General features: G+C 40.4%; 1 protein-coding gene across 1 annotated transcript in view; it reads left to right on the top strand.

Moving 5' to 3' along the window:
• The first annotated feature begins 2,934 nt into the window (after window positions 1–2,934).
• LOC130416972 (NACHT, LRR and PYD domains-containing protein 3-like) overlaps window positions 2,935–19,042 on the top strand; it is a 32,858-nt gene continuing 16,750 nt past the window's right edge. Inside the window, exons 1-3 of the mRNA XM_056742329.1 lie at window positions 2,935–2,989; window positions 11,831–12,112; window positions 16,479–18,276. Coding sequence (XP_056598307.1) covers window positions 11,848–12,112; window positions 16,479–18,276 — 2,063 coding nt within the window. The 5' untranslated portion in view covers window positions 2,935–2,989; window positions 11,831–11,847. The remainder of the gene's footprint in view (window positions 2,990–11,830; window positions 12,113–16,478; window positions 18,277–19,042) is intronic.

Below are 19,042 nucleotides of genomic sequence, written 5' to 3'. Positions count from 1 at the left end.
AACTGTCTCATGTGCATTACTCGAGGGGTATTACCCCAGCAGAGGATGCCATGTGTCCCAGGAGCCTCCAGTTCAACTCTGACAGCTGCGCCGTCATGGTCACAAAGTTTAGTTCCATACCGAGAAAGAGGATGCTCTGCACTGGGGAGAGTTTGCTCTTTTCTCAGTTTACCTGAAATCCCAATCGATCTAGATGCGGGAGCATCAGGTCCCTCTGTGTACACAACAGATCTCGCGAGTGTGCTAAGATAAGCCAGTCGTCGAGATAGTTTAGTACCCACAGGGACAGACTCTGTACTGATATGCCCGCCCCTCGAACGTGAACCGTAGGAACGGCCGGTGTCGAGGGGGATCGAGACATGAAAGTAAGCGTCCTTCAGGTCGATTGCCACGAACCAATCCTGACACCTCATAGATGTCAGGATGTGTATCTGCATGAGCACTCTGAACGGCAGCTGGTGAAGGTGCTTAGTTCAGGGTACGCAGACCTATGGGGTGCAACCCACCATCTTGGGAACGATGAAGTGCGGGTCGTGACCCACAGAACATCTTGGTTTTGAGGGATGAACTCGATGCCTGTTTTGCAAGAAGGGTGGAGACCTCTACCCGAAGTATGGAGGCGTCCCTACCTCTTACAGAGGGTAAGATCAGTCTCTGGCGAACTGGATTGAGTAACCAAGACGGACCACCCGCATTGGCCAGCGAGACAGTGTGGCCAGCTCTCGAGCTCCCAGGGACTGTGACAGGGTGACCAAGGGGACGGTCTACTTCATCATTCCCACGGGGGGTGGTTCGTCGGCTGGCGTAGCTAACCATCTGTCGCAGGGGGTCCCAGGAGGGAAGGTTGGCTCCGCCTTTTTACCTGCCTGGCGGGTCAATGGCACGCACTGTCTGTTTGAGAGTGGTGGCAGCTGTCGTATGTGTACAACCTCACACCTCGCCAGGGTGTGAGGTCGGTTCACCCAGCACAGTCCAGTGGAGTGTGTGATCGGCTGCAAGTACACCCGGGGAGAACGGAAAAACTCTGCGAGTAAACTCTGCGAGGGCGCCAGGCCCTGAAAAGGCTTTGGTGACGAGGCAGGAGTCGTCCCGTACCGACCGATCAGAGACGTGGCTGTGAAGGTTCAGGCCCGATGTTGTTCTCCCTGGGGTCTTCCCATCAGTGTCCCTTCTCGAGAGAAGGTTGCTGACAGGGTGGAGATTTCCCCCTCGACCTCTGCTACCGGGGTGCCGTCGAAGGGGTCCCGATGTCCGAACTGCTTGGGCGGACATTCCACCCGGGGATCTCGACATAATCCTTGGCTGCCCCACCGTCGAGGGAAGTAAGGGAGCCGGAGCTGGTTTCACTGGAATGATCCGTGAGTTCCAAGTTTTACACAGCTCCTCATGCACCTCCGGGAAAAACATGGCACCTGGGGTGGGCGCGGTTTGCACCGCGCTCCGACTTCAGGAACCAGGTATCCCCGGGTTAGCACGGATGACATCACTTCTCCTTCCTCCAGAACTCGACCGCTGGGGGTGGAGCTCGGATTCGTCAGAGTCGGATGTCAGTCTCCCTCCGATGCTGCGAGCGACATCTCATCTACGTCACATATCGTATCCGAGTGTGTGCGTGAGGATCCGGAAGGTATGCCACCGCCGGTTGGGGAATGTTTAGAAGAGCCCGTGAGCACTTGGCTGGCGGGTTTACGTTCACAGAGTTCCCCTTATCACTAACGCTGGGTGGTCATCGGGGCCGTAGCCACAGATGTACAGCCCAGGTAGCAGACGAAATGGTGGCTGGTTCCCGTGGGAAGACAGCCCCCGTAACCGCAACTTCTGAATGACAATCTGCCCGCAGTGCGGGCGAGATGTGTCAATGAACGCTGCTTCAGCGTGCTGGTTGCCCAGACACCTAATGAAGCGATCATGTCCATCCCCCTCCTCGATGAGGGTGCCACACCCAATAGAACAGCAGGACATGCCGCGCTGGAGAATGCTCAGTCAGTCCTGAAAAGGACCTCTTAGAAAAAATCTCTTACACCTCCGGAACTGGCGAGACGCTCAGGGGAAGGTCGCTGCAGGTAGGGACGATCCAGTGCTCTACGTCGTAGATCCGGCAATGTAGAAGAATAAGAATTTGTTGAATTCGTTATGTTTGGAGTCATGAGCGAAGGCTCTGAAGAACAAAAGGTAAGTGAATGCTGCACGCCGGCTTCGTTTTATACCGGCCATCCGGGGGCGGAGACCGGCATGCAAATTTCATTCGCCAAATTTCATTGGCATTTTCTATAGTAGTCAGAGTTGATTGGTTCTCAATGGCGAACCCCATCTGTCGTTCTCGACACAACGTCGAGAGACAGACAGAAAGTGAACAGAATGAAAATCATCCAACCTACAATATGGAGTAAATGCATTTCTAACTTTGTTTTTGATTATGCTTATATTGAAAATCATTATTATAACCATTTCAGTGCTCACAAGTTGTTAATGTAAACTTATTTTTAATGATTTTAAATATGCTATTTAACATTCAATGGTACTTTGATTTAAGAACTTTAGTTTGTCACTGTTTATAATCCACATTCATAGTTCAATACATAGCGGAAACAGTGGGCTAAATAAACTTGTTTTATCTCAGAATCTTTACTTTAATGTGTTATTTTAAATAGACTTTTAAAATGATGTGAGTGCATCAAAATCATTTGGTCAGGTGACCTGTATACCCTAAAACGTTACGCCTAACGAATGCAGTTGAAACGTCTGTATTTATTTACCTTCTTGTTAAACATTAGACATGCAGAAACTGAAAATCCTGACATGACACAGAAGCTCATAAATATTCATGTAACTCTGCCCTCTGAGAAAATATTGGCAACCAAAAATCTCGTAGCACCGACACATGTGTAAATGGGAAGAAGGAAGTGGTCTCAAAATCGAAAGTAAAAGCATCCATGACAATTTGCCATTTAGTGCCTCAAACTGTCGTCAAAAAAACACAAACTACACGGTAAGAACTAAACAATAAACTTCACTTCAGTTTCTGATATAATGTTTCAATATGATCATGTTTTTATTACACTTGTTGTCGTGTTAATCAATCTGAACGCTTATTTAAAACCGATGACATGTTGAAGTTGCAGACGAGCTCGAGGTCTGAATTTATGGGCTGATTTATGTTTGTCTTGACAATGTGAGATCCAAAAGCTACTGATTTTGGTGCCGGTGCAGGTACACTTTTCTATAAGTATAGTTGGAGTATAAAGTGTAGCCAGGTTTTCACGTAGCCAGGTTTGCCCGTTTTTTAACAGCATTTTTTTTTACAGTGCAGGGTTGAAATGGGAGAGATGAAATCAGATTTAAGAAGAGAAAAGCTAGCAGTGATATTTTGGGTTAATTTACAGGGTAGTGATAAGAATAATCGTACACGCTCAATTTTAAATGAGTGATGGGAATATAAAAAGAATGGAGGAAATAGTTTTGGATGGAAATATGAACAGTGTCTGCAGAATGAAGTAATTTGCTCTAATTTGCCATTAAATGGTGTATCAGTGGAATATTCCTGAACCGAATGTGAACGTGAGATTGTTGGAGGCCTGGGAAAAAGCAGAACAAGGATATGAAAAAAGTTTTAATCGACAGATGAGAACTAAGTAATTTCACAAACCAAATGTATATTACATCAATTCTTGCATTGTTTGCCTCGATAAACATTAATGACATGCAATAAAATGCCATTACAAAAATGAATTAAAAGGATCAGACATACAGTTGTCAGGTTTTGGCAGAGACGAAACAGACAGAATGGTAAGTTTATACGTTTAATTTGCAGAATGGATCGGTACAATGAAATAGGTGAATATCCGGTAAGATGACAAAACAGATGGAAACTTATCCGTAGTGTAACCAAGTCTCTCTCTTTATCTTGCTGATAAAGCTGATGATGAATTCCTTTACAGGCGGGAAGAAGATTCGCTGAGAAGATCGGGATAGTAGGTAGGAATACAGGTACGTATGGTATAGAAACTGTGTCATGTGTAGACGAGATCAGACAATAAGTGAATGTTGGTCTGTGGTATAAATGGGTGCACTGCTGATGAGGTCCAGGTGATAGTGATTAGTAATCGGGTGACAATGAGCGTGTGAATGACTGAGTGGGCGGAGTGAGGGAATGAGTGGAGGGAGATGGTGATGGAATCCTGACAACAGTGACGTCAGAATTTATTAATCCACAACTCAACAAAACTTTATTTATATAGTGCTTTTTACAATTTTCATTGTTACATAGCAGCTGCACGAGAGACATAATCCTGACCCTATCATACATGCTGCAAACTGCAGCAGCCATCCTCACATATAATAAAACAAAGCACAACACTTTAAATAATCTATAGTTAAAAAACAAATGGAAGCAGATCTGATTTGTGATGTGAAAAAGTTGAGAAGTGAGTTAGGCAGATTCGAGCCCAGTATACTTCACAGCAGAGTCAAAATCATTTGTCACGCGTCCTTCACCACAGAAGCTGCTGATAAAGTAGTATTGTTTTTACAGTCTTTTCTCTGTGAGGAGTCACTTACATTTTTCATTCTTCCGATGGTTCTGCAATAAATCCTGTAATAAAATATTAATTTGAATTGACCTGACCAGACAGCCGCGAGAGCCCCTGCCATACACAGAACGCCTCTGCAGACATACTGTAGGCCTACATTGACTCAACTCAACTTTATTTATATAGCGCTTTTTACAATTTTCATTGTTACAAAGCAGCTGTACATTGAAGTGAGTGTTTATTAAAACAGGGCCTTTCAGCACACTGGTCAAATAAAATGAGACTCCACTGGAATATGTTAAAGGTAACCCATCACAAAACAGCCTCCAGTCTTTTGTCCTCTTCTGTAGTTGAAATATCATCTGTGGACAATTCTCAAACCTACAATATGGAGTAAATGCATTTCTAACTTTGTTTTTGATTTTGCTCATCTTGAAAATCATTATAATCACCATTCAAGTGCTCACAATTTGTAAATGTAAACTTATTCTTAATGATTTTACATATGCTATTTAACATTTAATGGTACTGTGTTTAAGAACGGGAAGAAGGAAGTGGGCTCAAATTCATCGTCAAACAAACACAAACTACACGGTATGAACTAAATGATAAACTTCACTTCAGTGTCTCATATAATGTTTCAATATGATCATGTTTTTATTTCACTTGTTGTCGTGTTGAAGTTCCAGCCAAGCTCGAGGTCTGAACTTATGGGCTGCTCTGCTGAGTTTTTCTTGACAAAGTGAGATCCAAAAGCTGCTTATTTTACTGCCGGTGCAGGTTCACTTTTCTATAATTATAGTTGGAGTATAAAGTGTAGACAGCTTTTCACGGATGAAATACACTAAAATGCTCCGCTGACGGCGCCGTCTTTGAATTAGACAAAATAATTGCTGTTTGACTAAACTTTATACCACGATCTTTCTCTTTAAATACAATTCTACCAGAAAGACTCGGAGGCCAAAGTTGAGTATACAACATTTATTTGACAGCTGATAGACAGAATATATATGGATATAATAAGATGGTGACAGTTCTTTGGAGTAGGCCCTGTCCGTGGCTCGCATCCAGAGGACCAAGAAGTCCTCCACTTCCCGCCTTGAGATGGTAAGGCGGGGGCGTAGCCAACCCCCTTGGGGTTATATTGACAGGGACCTCCTGGTGGTGGTGGGGAGGATGGGGGGCGAATCACGTAGCTCCGACTGCGGACATAGGAAGGGGTAAGTGGCGATCTTTTATGTTTCATGTCGGAAGGTGATTGGTTGGGTGTTGATTGGCAATGAGTGATATAAGATTGAGTCTTCCTGGCAGAACTAGCGCTGAAGCAACATTTCTACCAGAAAGACTCGGAGGCCAAAGTTGAGTATACAACATTTATTTGACAGCTGATAGACAGAATATATATGGATATAATAAGATGGTGACAGTTCTTTGGAGTAGGCCCTGTCCGTGGCTCGCATCCAGAGGGCCAAGAAGTCCTCCACTTCCCGCCTTGAGATGGTAAGGCGGGGGCGTAGCCAACCCCAGAGAATGATCGTGGGCTTACCTCTGGAGTGGGGCCTACCCCCCCAAAAGAAATTATTTCTACTCACCTGCTGGTTGGAGTCTCTAGCAGAACCTGCAGAACGATATTAATTGCAAATGTTAGTGATAAAACAATTTACCGGTCGCTGGTCGTGAGTAACACTGAGACGGGGCCCGATAGGCCACAACATATACACGAGGCCTCGATGGGCCACAGCACTGACGAGGCTGACGAGGGGCCCCAGTGACAGAGGTCCCGATAGGCCTCAACACTGACGAGGCTTTGATGGGCCACAACTCTGATACATAGCCCGGAAGGCACGACACTTGAGACAAGACCCCGATGGGCAGCAACCACTGACAAGGCCGCGATGGGCCACAACATAGGAACGCAGCCCTAATAGGGCACAACACTGAGACGAGGCCCGCTGGGCCACAACACTGACAAGACCCCGGAAGGCCACGACATTATGAGGTACATCCAGCCCCTTCTTTTTGACAAGGCCCCGACGGGCCACAACCACTGACAAGGCCGACTAGAGGCCCCAGTGACGGAAGGCCTGCTAGGCCACAACACTGACAAGGCCACGATGGGCCACAACATAGAAACGCAGCCTTAATGGGCCACAACACTGAACAGGCCTTGGTAGGCCACGATACTGAACAGGCCTTGGTAGGCCGTGACACACCACCACCAGTATTTGCAAGATTTACCTGGATATTAGACGGATAGGCTCGTTGAGCTGCCGTGATGGTAGAGGAGTCCGGTCTTATTAAGACTCATAAGCAGAGGATGACCATCTACCTGTCCATTTAATGGTTCCCATTGGACTTCCGCGTTCGACTGCGGTAGTACTTGCTCTGATCCTGAAGGAGTGTCGGTATACAGGAGGGGCGCACATCGAGCTGACGCCTGGATCTTGACCGGATGAGGCTTGTTGAGCTGTTATGAGGTTTTCCATTAGAATTCCGCGTTCAGCCCGGTTGTGGCTGCTCCGATCCTTGATCTTGACTTGAAAGAGCTTGTTGGACTTCCATGATGATTTTGGAGTCGGGTCTTATGTAGGGTTTAAATGCAGATGACAAACATCTGCGCACCAGCTTTGTTGAAATCCTTACTCTGCAGCTTCGTAGTTGCTCCGATCCCAAAGTATTTTCAGATCGTGGTGAAGCTTCATATTACCGTGATACTTAAGTAGAAGAGTGTTTTGCAGTGCCAAAATTAAAGAAGATTTGTTTGTTTCTTGGCACGTGCTATTGCCGTTCTGTAGTCCTCTCTGCCCTCACACTGTTATATTTTATTTTGTCGAGCAGCTCAACTGCAATGGTTATGTTCTATGATAGGTTGAAATCAGTCACATGGTGTGTGTATGTGCCTGTGTGTTTCAGACTCGGCGTGTGTGAGAGAGGCTGCAGTCGGCATCATGTACACAGCGTCAACATTGAATTTTAAACGTCCAGTTACTGAATTCCTATTATAATATTTCCAGTCCAAAACATTCGGGGCTAGATTACAAACAATCGGGGCTACATACAACTCTTTTCATGAAAGATATTATCCAGACTGTTGAAAGTGAGGGTGTTTAATAAACGTGCCTGCAAACGTTATATTGGCGACATGCAGAGAGAGAGAGCAACACAACCCAGTGTGTGAGTGATAGTGCAGTCTGAGGTGAGGCTCAACAATTCACTTCGGCACATCCCCCTTCTCCCTTTTTCAGAGCAGGAAATGTGTAAATTAAGCGATTTTGACTATAACAATGATCAAATTATTGGAATCATTGGAATTTATAGCACAGAACAGGTTTCATTTATTCAAGTTTATTTTATGTTCTCATTATTCGTTTTTTTCATGATGAAAAGTGAGTCTGACCGCACATCACTGCTCTTTCATAAAGCCTATAAACAGGGGTGTATCTAGGATATAAAACTATCAGGGGCTAATGTAGGGAATTTGGATTAAGATTTTTTGTTCACAATAGTAGAATCACGAAAAACTGTGCGGGCTTGTTGAGATAATCTGGATTTTGATATCATGAATTATAGTCCATTTTTGTCTGTGTGTACACGCACACTAAAGTTAATACCTTTTCAACATTGAACATTGAATTTTAAACGTCCAGTTACTGAATTCCTATTATAATATTTCCAGTCCAAAACATTCGGGGCTAGATTACAAACAATCGGGGCTACAGCCCCGAATAAAAAGTGCTAGCAACGCCCATGCTATAGAATATATGAATATGGTCTTGACATGCATCTTTTCTGTTGGTTTAAATTAATTCAGATTATTTAGAGTTCAACAGTTGTTTTAGCATCAAGACAATCGATAACAACCCTTCTCTGCCTCTTTTTAAATAAGTAGAACAAAAACTGCTATCAACTCCATTCAAATATACTGGCAGCATTGTAATACTATTTGAACACAATTATACAGATGTGTTTACATTTGTCCACAAATATAAATCTAAGACCATTCCGCGGAATTCTGCAGATTGCATAGGGGCCTGCTTATGAGGAAAAACAACTTGAAAAAACTTTGTGACCAAAACCTATTAGGGGGAAGATATACACAACACAGGATAAATAAAAGTAAGCCATTTAAAAATGTTCATGTTCATGTTATGTGGCTTTTTAAAAAATAATTTGTCGCCTGTGTTTTTCGCCTCTATAGTAGCAAATGGCTCCTTAACTGATTTTTTGTCCGGAGCCCTAAGATTTGTTTTTGGTTATTTAGGTCTCACCATTTCAAACAACATTATTTCAAAGCAGCAACTAAATGATTTGAGAACTTATCTTTCAAAAATCCATCAGTTTTCATTTTAAGTGTGTTGGTTTACTCTCATGAATGATGTTAAAGAGTAAGTAGGATTAGATCATGAAAATTACATTTCATGCGGTGTGTTTTGTTGCCTAGTATGAAAGTAAGCAGTCTGCCAAGTTGTAAGTCCTAAGGTGAATAAATAACAAAGTCATTGGCTCGTAAAAAAGGGAGTCGACTCTGAATCATGCAAATGAGACGTGTCTCTAACCGTCATGTCTATATGTCACCAGTCATAGTCCCCGCCTACGTTTTGCTGGGACTGCCGTTAAAACTTTACTCTCCTCCCAAAAACACTGTTGCTTGTTCATGATGCGTTTGCCGTCTAAATCCTGTGTTCTACGTGAAACTAAATGCGTCTTATTTAAACTTCCAAAGGAAGAACTTCTGAGGAAACAATGCTTACAATTGTCACTATGTCTAGTGACTTGTTTGTATATCGCCTAATCTTGTCAACGTCCTGTTACCTTGTGTCTTGTAGTATAGTTTAGTGTTGTACCAAGTGTTTGTTTTCTTAATCTAGTTAGTCCGTGTCCTTGTTTTATTCAATAGTTATCCTGTCTTGTTTTCCCCCCTCGTGGGTTTTGTTTTTCCTTTTTGTATTATTTAAAATAAATATCTAATTAAACCCCTTACTACCGCCGTGTGCCTGCACTTGGGTTCTTCCTCTCTTCTGCCCTGTCAAAACCGGGACAGAACCGTAACACATGTTGTGCGTGTATGCTTGCACAAGATAGAATGGGCACCTGCAGATCTCAAAAGAATTACGTGGATTTTAGTGCTTGTCATTGACAAGTTATAAACACTCAACGTGAGAGCATAACTAGTATGCCCTGTATTGGTGTGTGACAGATTTTTTTAGCCCAAGGACGTTTAAAACGAAACTAACCTGCAGTGTTCACCCCTGTTTATTAGCAAAACAAACATATATTAATAGACATTAAACAGATATTAACACACATACAGTTAAACTCCAAGTGTCTATCTGCACTTATACTGTATACAATAAGTTTAACACAGGTTTGAATGTTCTATTTAGCCTGTTACTTAGCTCCCTTCGCTATCATATGCTGACGTCATCTTCCTATACTGTTGATAAATATTACTCATATCGACAGTTTTGTCTCGTTCAGTTTGTCAGGATCCCTTTTGAGGAACAACTTTGAAGCAAATCCTGCTTCTACTGTCCTTGGTTGAAAAGCACTCCTGTTTGAAGTGATTTGAGTAAACAAGAAGGTTTTTACTGATGGTTTCTGATGGATTTCCAGTAAAAAATAAAATAAATCCACTTCTGTCTCGTGTCTTCTGAGGCTGGGACTCTAAACAAAGACTTTATGGTGTCACGTACACTGCTGTCGCTTGTGAAAACAACAACAGCATTGTGGGTGGAATTGTGTAGATTAAGGGGCGGTAACATTATAATAAGAGCCTGCTTTTACTTCACAACAGGAGGGAAATCTGAACGGTTCAATTTCTCACATGCTTGCAGGTATAGGCACACCAAAACACACTTACAGGGTTCTTGTTTTTCACCTTTTCTGGGTTGCTGGACGCATAGGGGACCCGATTATCGCACTTCAACACTGAAAAAAAGAGATTTTCATCTGTTGTTCTTCATCTTTTTAAACAATAACCATAAACATCCATTGTTAAACACCCAAAAAACATCATCAAATGCTCAAAAACAGCAAAAGAATGGCTCGTTTAAACACAAGAGTCAAGAGCCCAACTAAAGCAAACATTGCGGGTTTGTTGAAGTTTCAACATTGTTCAGCAGTAATTGTGGGTGCAAAAGTGATATTGACCATTTTAACATTGACTCAATGCTTGTTTATTATTGGGGTAATCAATGTTTTGTATTTTGTTCTGTTGGTATTTTTAAAGGTTTTTGGTACTTTGGTATAATACAAATATTTTGAAATGTTGCTTTGATCAGAAGACATTATATTGGTACTGCAAATGCATTGATTGACTGTTATTTTTATGACAACTCTGAGTATTAAGCAAAGTGTAATAAAACAGCTACAGTTGGTTTTAATGGTAAATATAAGTTATTAGGATAGACAGTATTTGTTAAGGTTGGTCCAAAGTCTTTATTTTTTCAGAGATAAAATCTGTGTGACGTGCTTCTGTATTTGAAGAATTTATTATAATCCAAAGTGTTTGTCTTTCATTTTGTTAGTATTTCCTGTAGCTCAGGGGATTGCACATACATATGTTTAAATGTATAGGATAATGCAATGTAAGTCGCTTTGGTTAAAAGCATCTCCCAATTGCATAAATGTAAATTTAGTATGACAGGTTTAAGTCTAAAAACACTTGTTTGGTCTTTATTAGTTTACTTCACAAGTCATATTTTGCAACAGAAAACTTTATTCTTCAGGTCAGGCCGCACGTTTGAACTATGACCTCAGACAGATTTGATAATGGGACTCCATAAAGTTTTGGTCACCAGTATTTATGTGCTGTTTACTGTTTAGTGTCATAGAAGGTTACAAATGTGACTCTCATATGTAAAATATCCCTTTAACTCAGATAAAACAATAAGATGATCTGTTCAGATGGCTTTTCTTACAGTAATGTTTCTCCTTTTATGAACACATAGTGGGTGTCAGTCATTCATTTAATCATTTCTGTCCAGCACTCATCATGTCTACTCACAATAGAACAGTTTCATTAGGTCTATAGTCAGTTTATGGTGTGTGGGTCAGATCAGACAGAGAACACAGGTGTACACGGAAATCAACTTTACTACAGTATTTGATTCACATCATCAAATCTCTCCACCATCTGACAAACATGTTGAATGGGTTCATTATGAAGAGACAGAAACACATGCAGAAAATCAACAGCTCACTGTTGTCTTCTGTGAACCAGATTCTTGGTTTATTATTTACACAGCAACATCATCTGATCTCCAGAAACTCTCTGAGATGTTTTTCTTCTCGTCCTGCAGAAGTGACTCAGTGCTGGATGATGGCGTCTGTTAAGAAGCTCCTCATAGACTCACTGGATGATTTGGATAAAGCTCAACTGAAAAGGTTTCGGTGTTACCTGAGGAATGATTATAAGTTTCCAGCTTCTGGACTGGAGGAAGCAGATGTCTTAGATACAGTAGATAAGATGGTGGAGCGTGAGAAACAAGAAGGAGCTGTGAACATCACACTAGACATCCTAAGGAAGATGAACAAGAACCAGCTGGCTGAAGAACTAGAGAACAAACTCAAAGTAAAGAAAGGTAAAGAAAAAGAGTTTCATCTTATGTTAAAGTTCATGAGTCTGTTAATCTCTCTCCTTCATTTGAAAGTGAAGCTGTTGATTGTGATTAAAATGAGTTCAGAAACGGACTGAAGAACATCTTAAAACAGAAACATGAGCGCTTATTGAATGGTGATGTAGAGACTGAACTGTATCAGTCTGAATAATGTTAAAACTGATCTCTACATGCTGGAGAACGAGACTGATGGAGCAGTGACATCTCACATACACGCATCACATTATGGTTCTGTCCCATCTTCAGTCCACACAACCAGTTTCCCTCAGATCACATACAGTAAAGAATGACGACCTTCAGGTGACTCAGATCTGGATTAAACACAAACATGAGCCACAACTGAGCCAAATATCAGCCGAGAAAATAACTTATAACTGAACCAGAACAGAACTGAAATGAAATGAATTCTCTCTCAGCAACAGAAGTGTTTCACTCAGTGCTATTGATAAGGAATCAATTTGATGAAGAAATAAATGACTGTGAGGTTGAAGCATTAAAAGAGTCATGACATGACGACCAAATTTTCCTCGACCTTATCACATATAAGAGGTGTTGGTATCCTTTAGAACATCTGAGCAAGTGTAGTAACTTAAAACACTATCGTCCTAGTCTTGTCAGTACTAATTTATGTGTTAATTTTTTATGAACAAAACGAGAATCCAGCACACTGAAAGCAATTAATTTCATTTAAATAGTACTTTGCAACCGGTAATGACCCATGAAATGAAAAATACATGATTATTGAGTTTTTATTTAAATATATGTCAAATAATATGTAAATGTTGCTGTTTCACTTCACATGGTTCTAAATTGCACCAAAAAAGCAATAGCACAACCCAATTTAGTGCTATATAGAACCCATTTTAGGTTTTATAGAACCTCAGGGGTGCTATAAAGAACCATATCTTTATCAGAAAATAGTGGGGGGTAATTTTGTTTTTTTTATTAATTCATTCATTAATTTTTTTACAGATATAACGATTGTCTATTTCCATTTTACCTTATAAAAACAATAAGCAAGACATGTAAATCAAGTAATACTTTTATTTCCTATTGGTCACATCATTAAATGTCAAGCAACATTCAATATATTTGAACATATTAATGCCTTTCATAATCTTGCATTGGTGCAAAGCAGCTTTACAGAAAAAAACAGCCCAAAACAGAGACATAGGAAAAGTAAAGAAATAAGTTTAAGCCCATTTTAGCAGAAAAGTAGTAGAAATGTGAGAACAAAAATAAAAGTATATACAGTTGAAAGAAAAAGTATGTGAACCCTTTGGGCTTACTTGGATTTCTTCATAAATTGGTCATAAAATGTGTTCTGATCTTCATCTAAGTCACAACAATAGAGAAACACAGTCTGCTTAAACTAATACCGCACAAACATTATACGTTTTCATGTTTTTATTGAACACAACATGTAAACATTCATAGTGCAGGGTGGAAAAAGTATGTGAAACCTTTGGGTTTAATAACTTGTTGACCCTCCTTTGGCAGCAATAACCTCAACCAAACGTTTTCTATAGTTGCAGATCAGACCTGCACAACGGTCAGGAGAAATTTTGGACCATTCCTCTTTACAAAAGTGTTTCAGTTCAGCAATATTCTTGGGATGACTGGTGTGAATCGCTCTCTTGAGGTCATGCCACAGCATCTCAATCGGGTTGAGGTCAGGACTCTGACTGGGCCACTCCAGAAGGCATATTTTCTTCTGTTGAAGCCATTCTGTTGTTGATTTACTTCTATGCTTTGGGTCGTTGTCCTGTTGCATCGTCCTCTGTTAAGCTTCAGTTGGCGGATAGATGGTCTTAAGTTCTCCTGCAAAATGTCTTGATAAACTTTGGAATTCATTTTTCCATCGATGACAGTAATCTGTCCAGGGCCTGAGGCAGCAAAGCAGCCCCAAACCATGATGCCCCCTCCACCATATTTTACAGTTGGGATGAGGTTTTGATGTTGGTGTGCTGTGCCTTTTGTTCTCCACACATAGCGTTGTGTGTTCTTTCCAAACAACTCAATTTTGGTTTCATCTGTCCACAGAATGTTTTGCCAGTAGTGCTGTGGAACAAAAATGTTAGCATGTGCCAGAGATTTCTGTAAGTGTTTAGCTGACACTCTAGGATTCTTCTTCCCTTCATTGAGCATTCTGCGCTGTGCTCTTGCAGTCATCTTTACAGGACGACCACGCCTAGGGAGTGTAGCAACAGTGCTGAACTTTCTCCATTTGTAGACAATCTGTCTTACCGGGGACACATGGATATCAAGGCTTTTAGATATACTTTTGTAGCCCTTTCCAGCTTTATGTAAGTCAACAATTCTTGATCGTAGGTCTTCTGAGAGCTCTTTTGTGCGAGGCATGGTTCACATCAGACAACGCTTCTTCAGAACAGCAAACTCAAAACTGGTGTGTGTTTTTTATTGGACAGGCCAGCTTTAATCAACACATCCAATCTCATCACATTGATTGGACCCCAGGTTGGCTGACTCCTGGCTCCAATTAGCTCTTGGAGAAGTCATTCGCCTAGGGTTTCACATACTTTTTCCACCCTGCACTATGAATGTTTACATGTTGTGTTCAATAAAAACATTAAAACGTATAATGTTTGTGCGGTATTAGTTTAAGGAGACTGTGTTTCTCTATTGTTGTGACTTAGATGAAGATCAGAACACATTTTATGACCAATTTATGAAGAAATCCAAGTAAGCCCAAAGGGTTCACATACTTTTTCTTTCAACTGTATATAACCAGGAAAAATGTAAAAATACCTGATTATTATTTAAAGTTAACTGGTCAGCAAGATTATACAGCAAGCACTACAGCCAAGAACTCAGACAGGCAATACAATGATTAAATATTGTATTGTTTTCTGTATTAAGTGGCAGATAACTACATCCATTATTATTATTTATTTAAGTTTCTAGCCAAACAAAAGTAGGATCTTGGTCTGCCATGGAGCACAGATTTGCAGGCCATGATCATCGCAGATTCCCACCACTTTCCATCTATGGCTGTGCTCATCACCCTTGAGCATTAGACTTAACCAGAGCTGTGTCTGTCAGGTGTTTTCAGGAGCCTGAAGATGAGACATGGAGACAAAACAAGTAGTTAGTGTGGAGGTCACTCTCACATGTTAAAATAATGTCTTGGCAGAAGTTTTGTTGAGCCGACTCCTGCAGTATAATCATGTTATTTGGTAATGAAGATAATGTTTGGCTAAAGATTCATTCGTAAATTTTGATTACTTACCTTTTGAATGTGTCACTGAATTTACCTCAACCGTCAAAGTCAGACCTGCAGTGGTTTAGAGCTTTGCTTATAAGTCACATGAAATAGAGACAAGTACATATATGTACTTTAAGAACACACAAAACTTAATTTCCAAAATTATTTAAAATGTAAATTGCAATTAAGGATATCAACTTTAAAAGAAACATTAACATATCGCCTTTAAAACATTCAGTATGACACAGTTGTCAGACTTCTGAGCTGATACCGCGAGAAATACCCGTCTCTTTCAAGTTCACTCCCAGCACAAGGTCATATACAAAACTCTGAAATATCAATAAATAAACATAAATACAACTTGAACACACATACTGTTGAAGAAACATGAAGATACTGTTCATGAAAATATTTTAGAAAAATTGACATTCAACCAGTAGAAGTAAATAATGATTGATGATATAATATTTGTGATAAATATTGAGTAGAGTATATACATTTTAACTGTCCTAATTAATTGGTAAAGCAGATTCCCATTAATTATTTACCCATAAAATATCTTGCATAGATAAAAAAATTGATTCAGGACAAACAACCAATCAGGAGGCAGCTTCTACATAACTGATTTAATTTAAACCAAAAAAGGCGGGAATAAAGAACCCTTTCCCAATACAAAGAACCATTTCAGCTGAAAAGAGGTTCTTCAGAAGACATGCTTCTAAATAATACATTTATCATCATTAAAGAACCTTTTAAGAACCATTTTTTTAGAGTTTACTGTATGGGCTCATACACAAAATATACCATAATTTAAAGCTCAATAGCTTTTAAAGAGAATGCAGTTTTACGCAAAGCATGATGGGAAGGGAAATCCCTCTCATTGAATAAATGAACAGTAATGCTGACACAATAAGAAGATTAAATCCTCGATCATTTAAGACCTGTTCCTGTAGCTCAGTGGTATGAGTGCAAGGTTGTGGGTTCGATCCCAGGGGATTGCATATGCCTAAGTATAAATGTTTATGATAATGCAATGTAAGTCGCTTGGAATAAACGCGATTGCCAATTGCATAAATGTAAATGTATTTCATTACTGTTTTGTAGGTGCATCTGCAGTTGACAGTAAAGCTGTTGATGATGATCACAGTGAGTTCAGCAACACACTGAAGAGGTTATTAAAACGGGATTATGAGAGAATATTGGATGGTAATTCACACCAGAAGACATACTTGACTGATATCTACACTGATCTCTATATAGTGAAGAATAAGACTGGTGGAGTAGTGAATGAACATGAAGTGAGACATATTGAATTAAACAGAACTGCTGCTGAGGAAACGTCAGTCAAGTGTAATGACATATTTAAAGTCCAGCATGATACAGGTCGACAAAATAGAAAAGTGCTGACGCTGGGCATCGCAGGTGTGGGCAAAACTGTCTCTGTCAGTAAATTCATCCTTGACTGGGCTGAAGGAAAAGAAAATCAGGAAATCATCTTTATTTTTCCTCTGGCCTTCCGTCAACTGAATCTGATTTCAGGAAACCGCAGTCTAATGGGATTGATAAATAAAAAGTTCTTTGGTTCTGATAAACAACTGTCATCACTGCCTAAAGAAGAAGATAAAGTGATGTTCATCTTTGATGGTCTGGACGAGTGTCGCTTCTCTTTCAGCTTTAAGAACAGTGAGGGATTTACAGATGTTACTAAAGAAACTACAGTAGATGTCATAATAACAAACCTGATCGAAAGAAATCTGCTTCCGTCCGCTCTCATCTGGATCACCTCCAGACCAGCAGCAGCCCATCTGATACCTCCAGATCACATTGATCAGGTGACAGAGATCAGAGGATTCAATGATGAGCAGAAGGAGAAATACTTCTCCAGAAACAGCAAACCTGACATGTCAGAAAGAATCGTCTCACACATCAAGAGATCCAGAAGTCTGCACATCATGTGTCATATTCCCGTCTTCTGCTGGATCTGTCTCAGTGTTCTCCAGCCTCTGATGACTCGAGAGAATCAGGACAAAACTCCCACAACTCTCACAGGGATGTACATCTACTTCTTACTCTCACAGATGGAACAGATGAAAGCAAAAAAACAAAGTGCCAGCCTTCCTCAGTCTTTTGAAGATGTTGTTCTGAAGCTCGGGGAACTTGCCTTCAAACAGCTTCAGAAAGGAAATCTGATTTTCTATAGAGAAGATCTTGAGGAATGTGGGCTGTATGTCGATGATGGTATAGTTTTATCTGGGTTATGCACTCAGATGTTTCAGGCAGAAAAGCCAGTTTCTGGGAGAAAGGTCTTCAGTTTTGTACATCTCAGTGTTCAGGAATTCCTTGCTGCTCTTTACGTGCTTCTCATTTACAAAAACAAAAAAACAAACCCATTCCGTCTCTCTCTGCGAAACAAACTAAAAAGGACAGTCAAGAAAAATTCACTGGTTGACCTTCATAAGACTGCTGTTAAAAATGCTCTTCAGAGTAAGAACGGACACCTGGATCTTTTCCTGCGGTTCCTCATGGGTCTCTCTCTGGAGTCAAATCAGAATGAGCTGAAAGATCTTCTGCCCTCACTGAACATCACAGCAGAAGACATGAGACAGACTGTTGAATATATCAAACAGACAATTAAGAAATCTGAATCATCAGAGAAGAGCATAAATCTTTTCCACTGTCTGAATGAACTGAAAGATGATTCCCTGATAATAGAAATCCAGAAGTATCTGAATTCAGAAGATCTTTCAGCACAAGATCTCTCTTCTGGTCAGTGGTCTGCTCTGGTGTTTGTGCTGCTGATGTCTGAAGAGACTCAAGAGATGTTTGAGATGCAGAAATACAGAAGATCTAAAGAAGCTGTGATTCGACTTCTGCCAGTGATCAGAAACACCAGAAGAGCTCTGTAAGATTCATCTCTACATTCATTCATATCAACACAACACTGACACACTTGAGTAATCTGATCTAATGCAATTTTACATCAAACAACATGTATTACAGTAGAATAAGATATTTCTAAACCTGGACAATGTTTTTTCCCTAAATGTTTGAATTAAATGTAGGTTCTGCTGTATGTACATCAAAAGTATAATATGGTTACATTAGTTTGTCTGTAGATTGACATCAGCGGGTAAAGTTATCAGAATATATGAACAATCTCAATATAAACAAAAACATGAATTTGTGTTCAATTCTTATTTGTAAAAACATGTGATATTTTAGCTTTACCGTGCTGTTTGTTTAAGGGATGGGCAATTAAAGAAAAAATTATATTCGAAGATCGATAAGAACTATTCGAAGATTATTCGAAATTCGCACCCCACCCCCACATGGACGCATTAACAGTATTACACACACATAAACGGAGAGAGAGAGAACATTTACGCTTCAAATCTGTATGACGGCACACTGCTTTATGTATTATGGAATAGGCAATCTTACATCAAGCAATAAATTAAGATAACGCGCTGAAACATTAATATATTAACAACCGAATGACGGCACTTATTAACAGTACGTCGATCAGCATCAACCGCTAATAATGCTAGGACATTTCCTTGTAAGATTTTTAAAACCCTTTACTTTGACAAAGCTGATCGAAATCATATCCTTAGCGATCATCTTAGTAATTAAAGCCGTTATTTGCTCCGCCCGTCTGGCATCCAAAT

Source organism: Triplophysa dalaica, unplaced genomic scaffold (genome assembly GCF_015846415.1).
Source record: "Triplophysa dalaica isolate WHDGS20190420 unplaced genomic scaffold, ASM1584641v1 Contig4, whole genome shotgun sequence".
In the NCBI taxonomy this organism is placed as follows: domain Eukaryota; kingdom Metazoa; phylum Chordata; class Actinopteri; order Cypriniformes; family Nemacheilidae; genus Triplophysa; species Triplophysa dalaica.
This window is presented reverse-complemented; position numbering and strand designations above follow the sequence as displayed.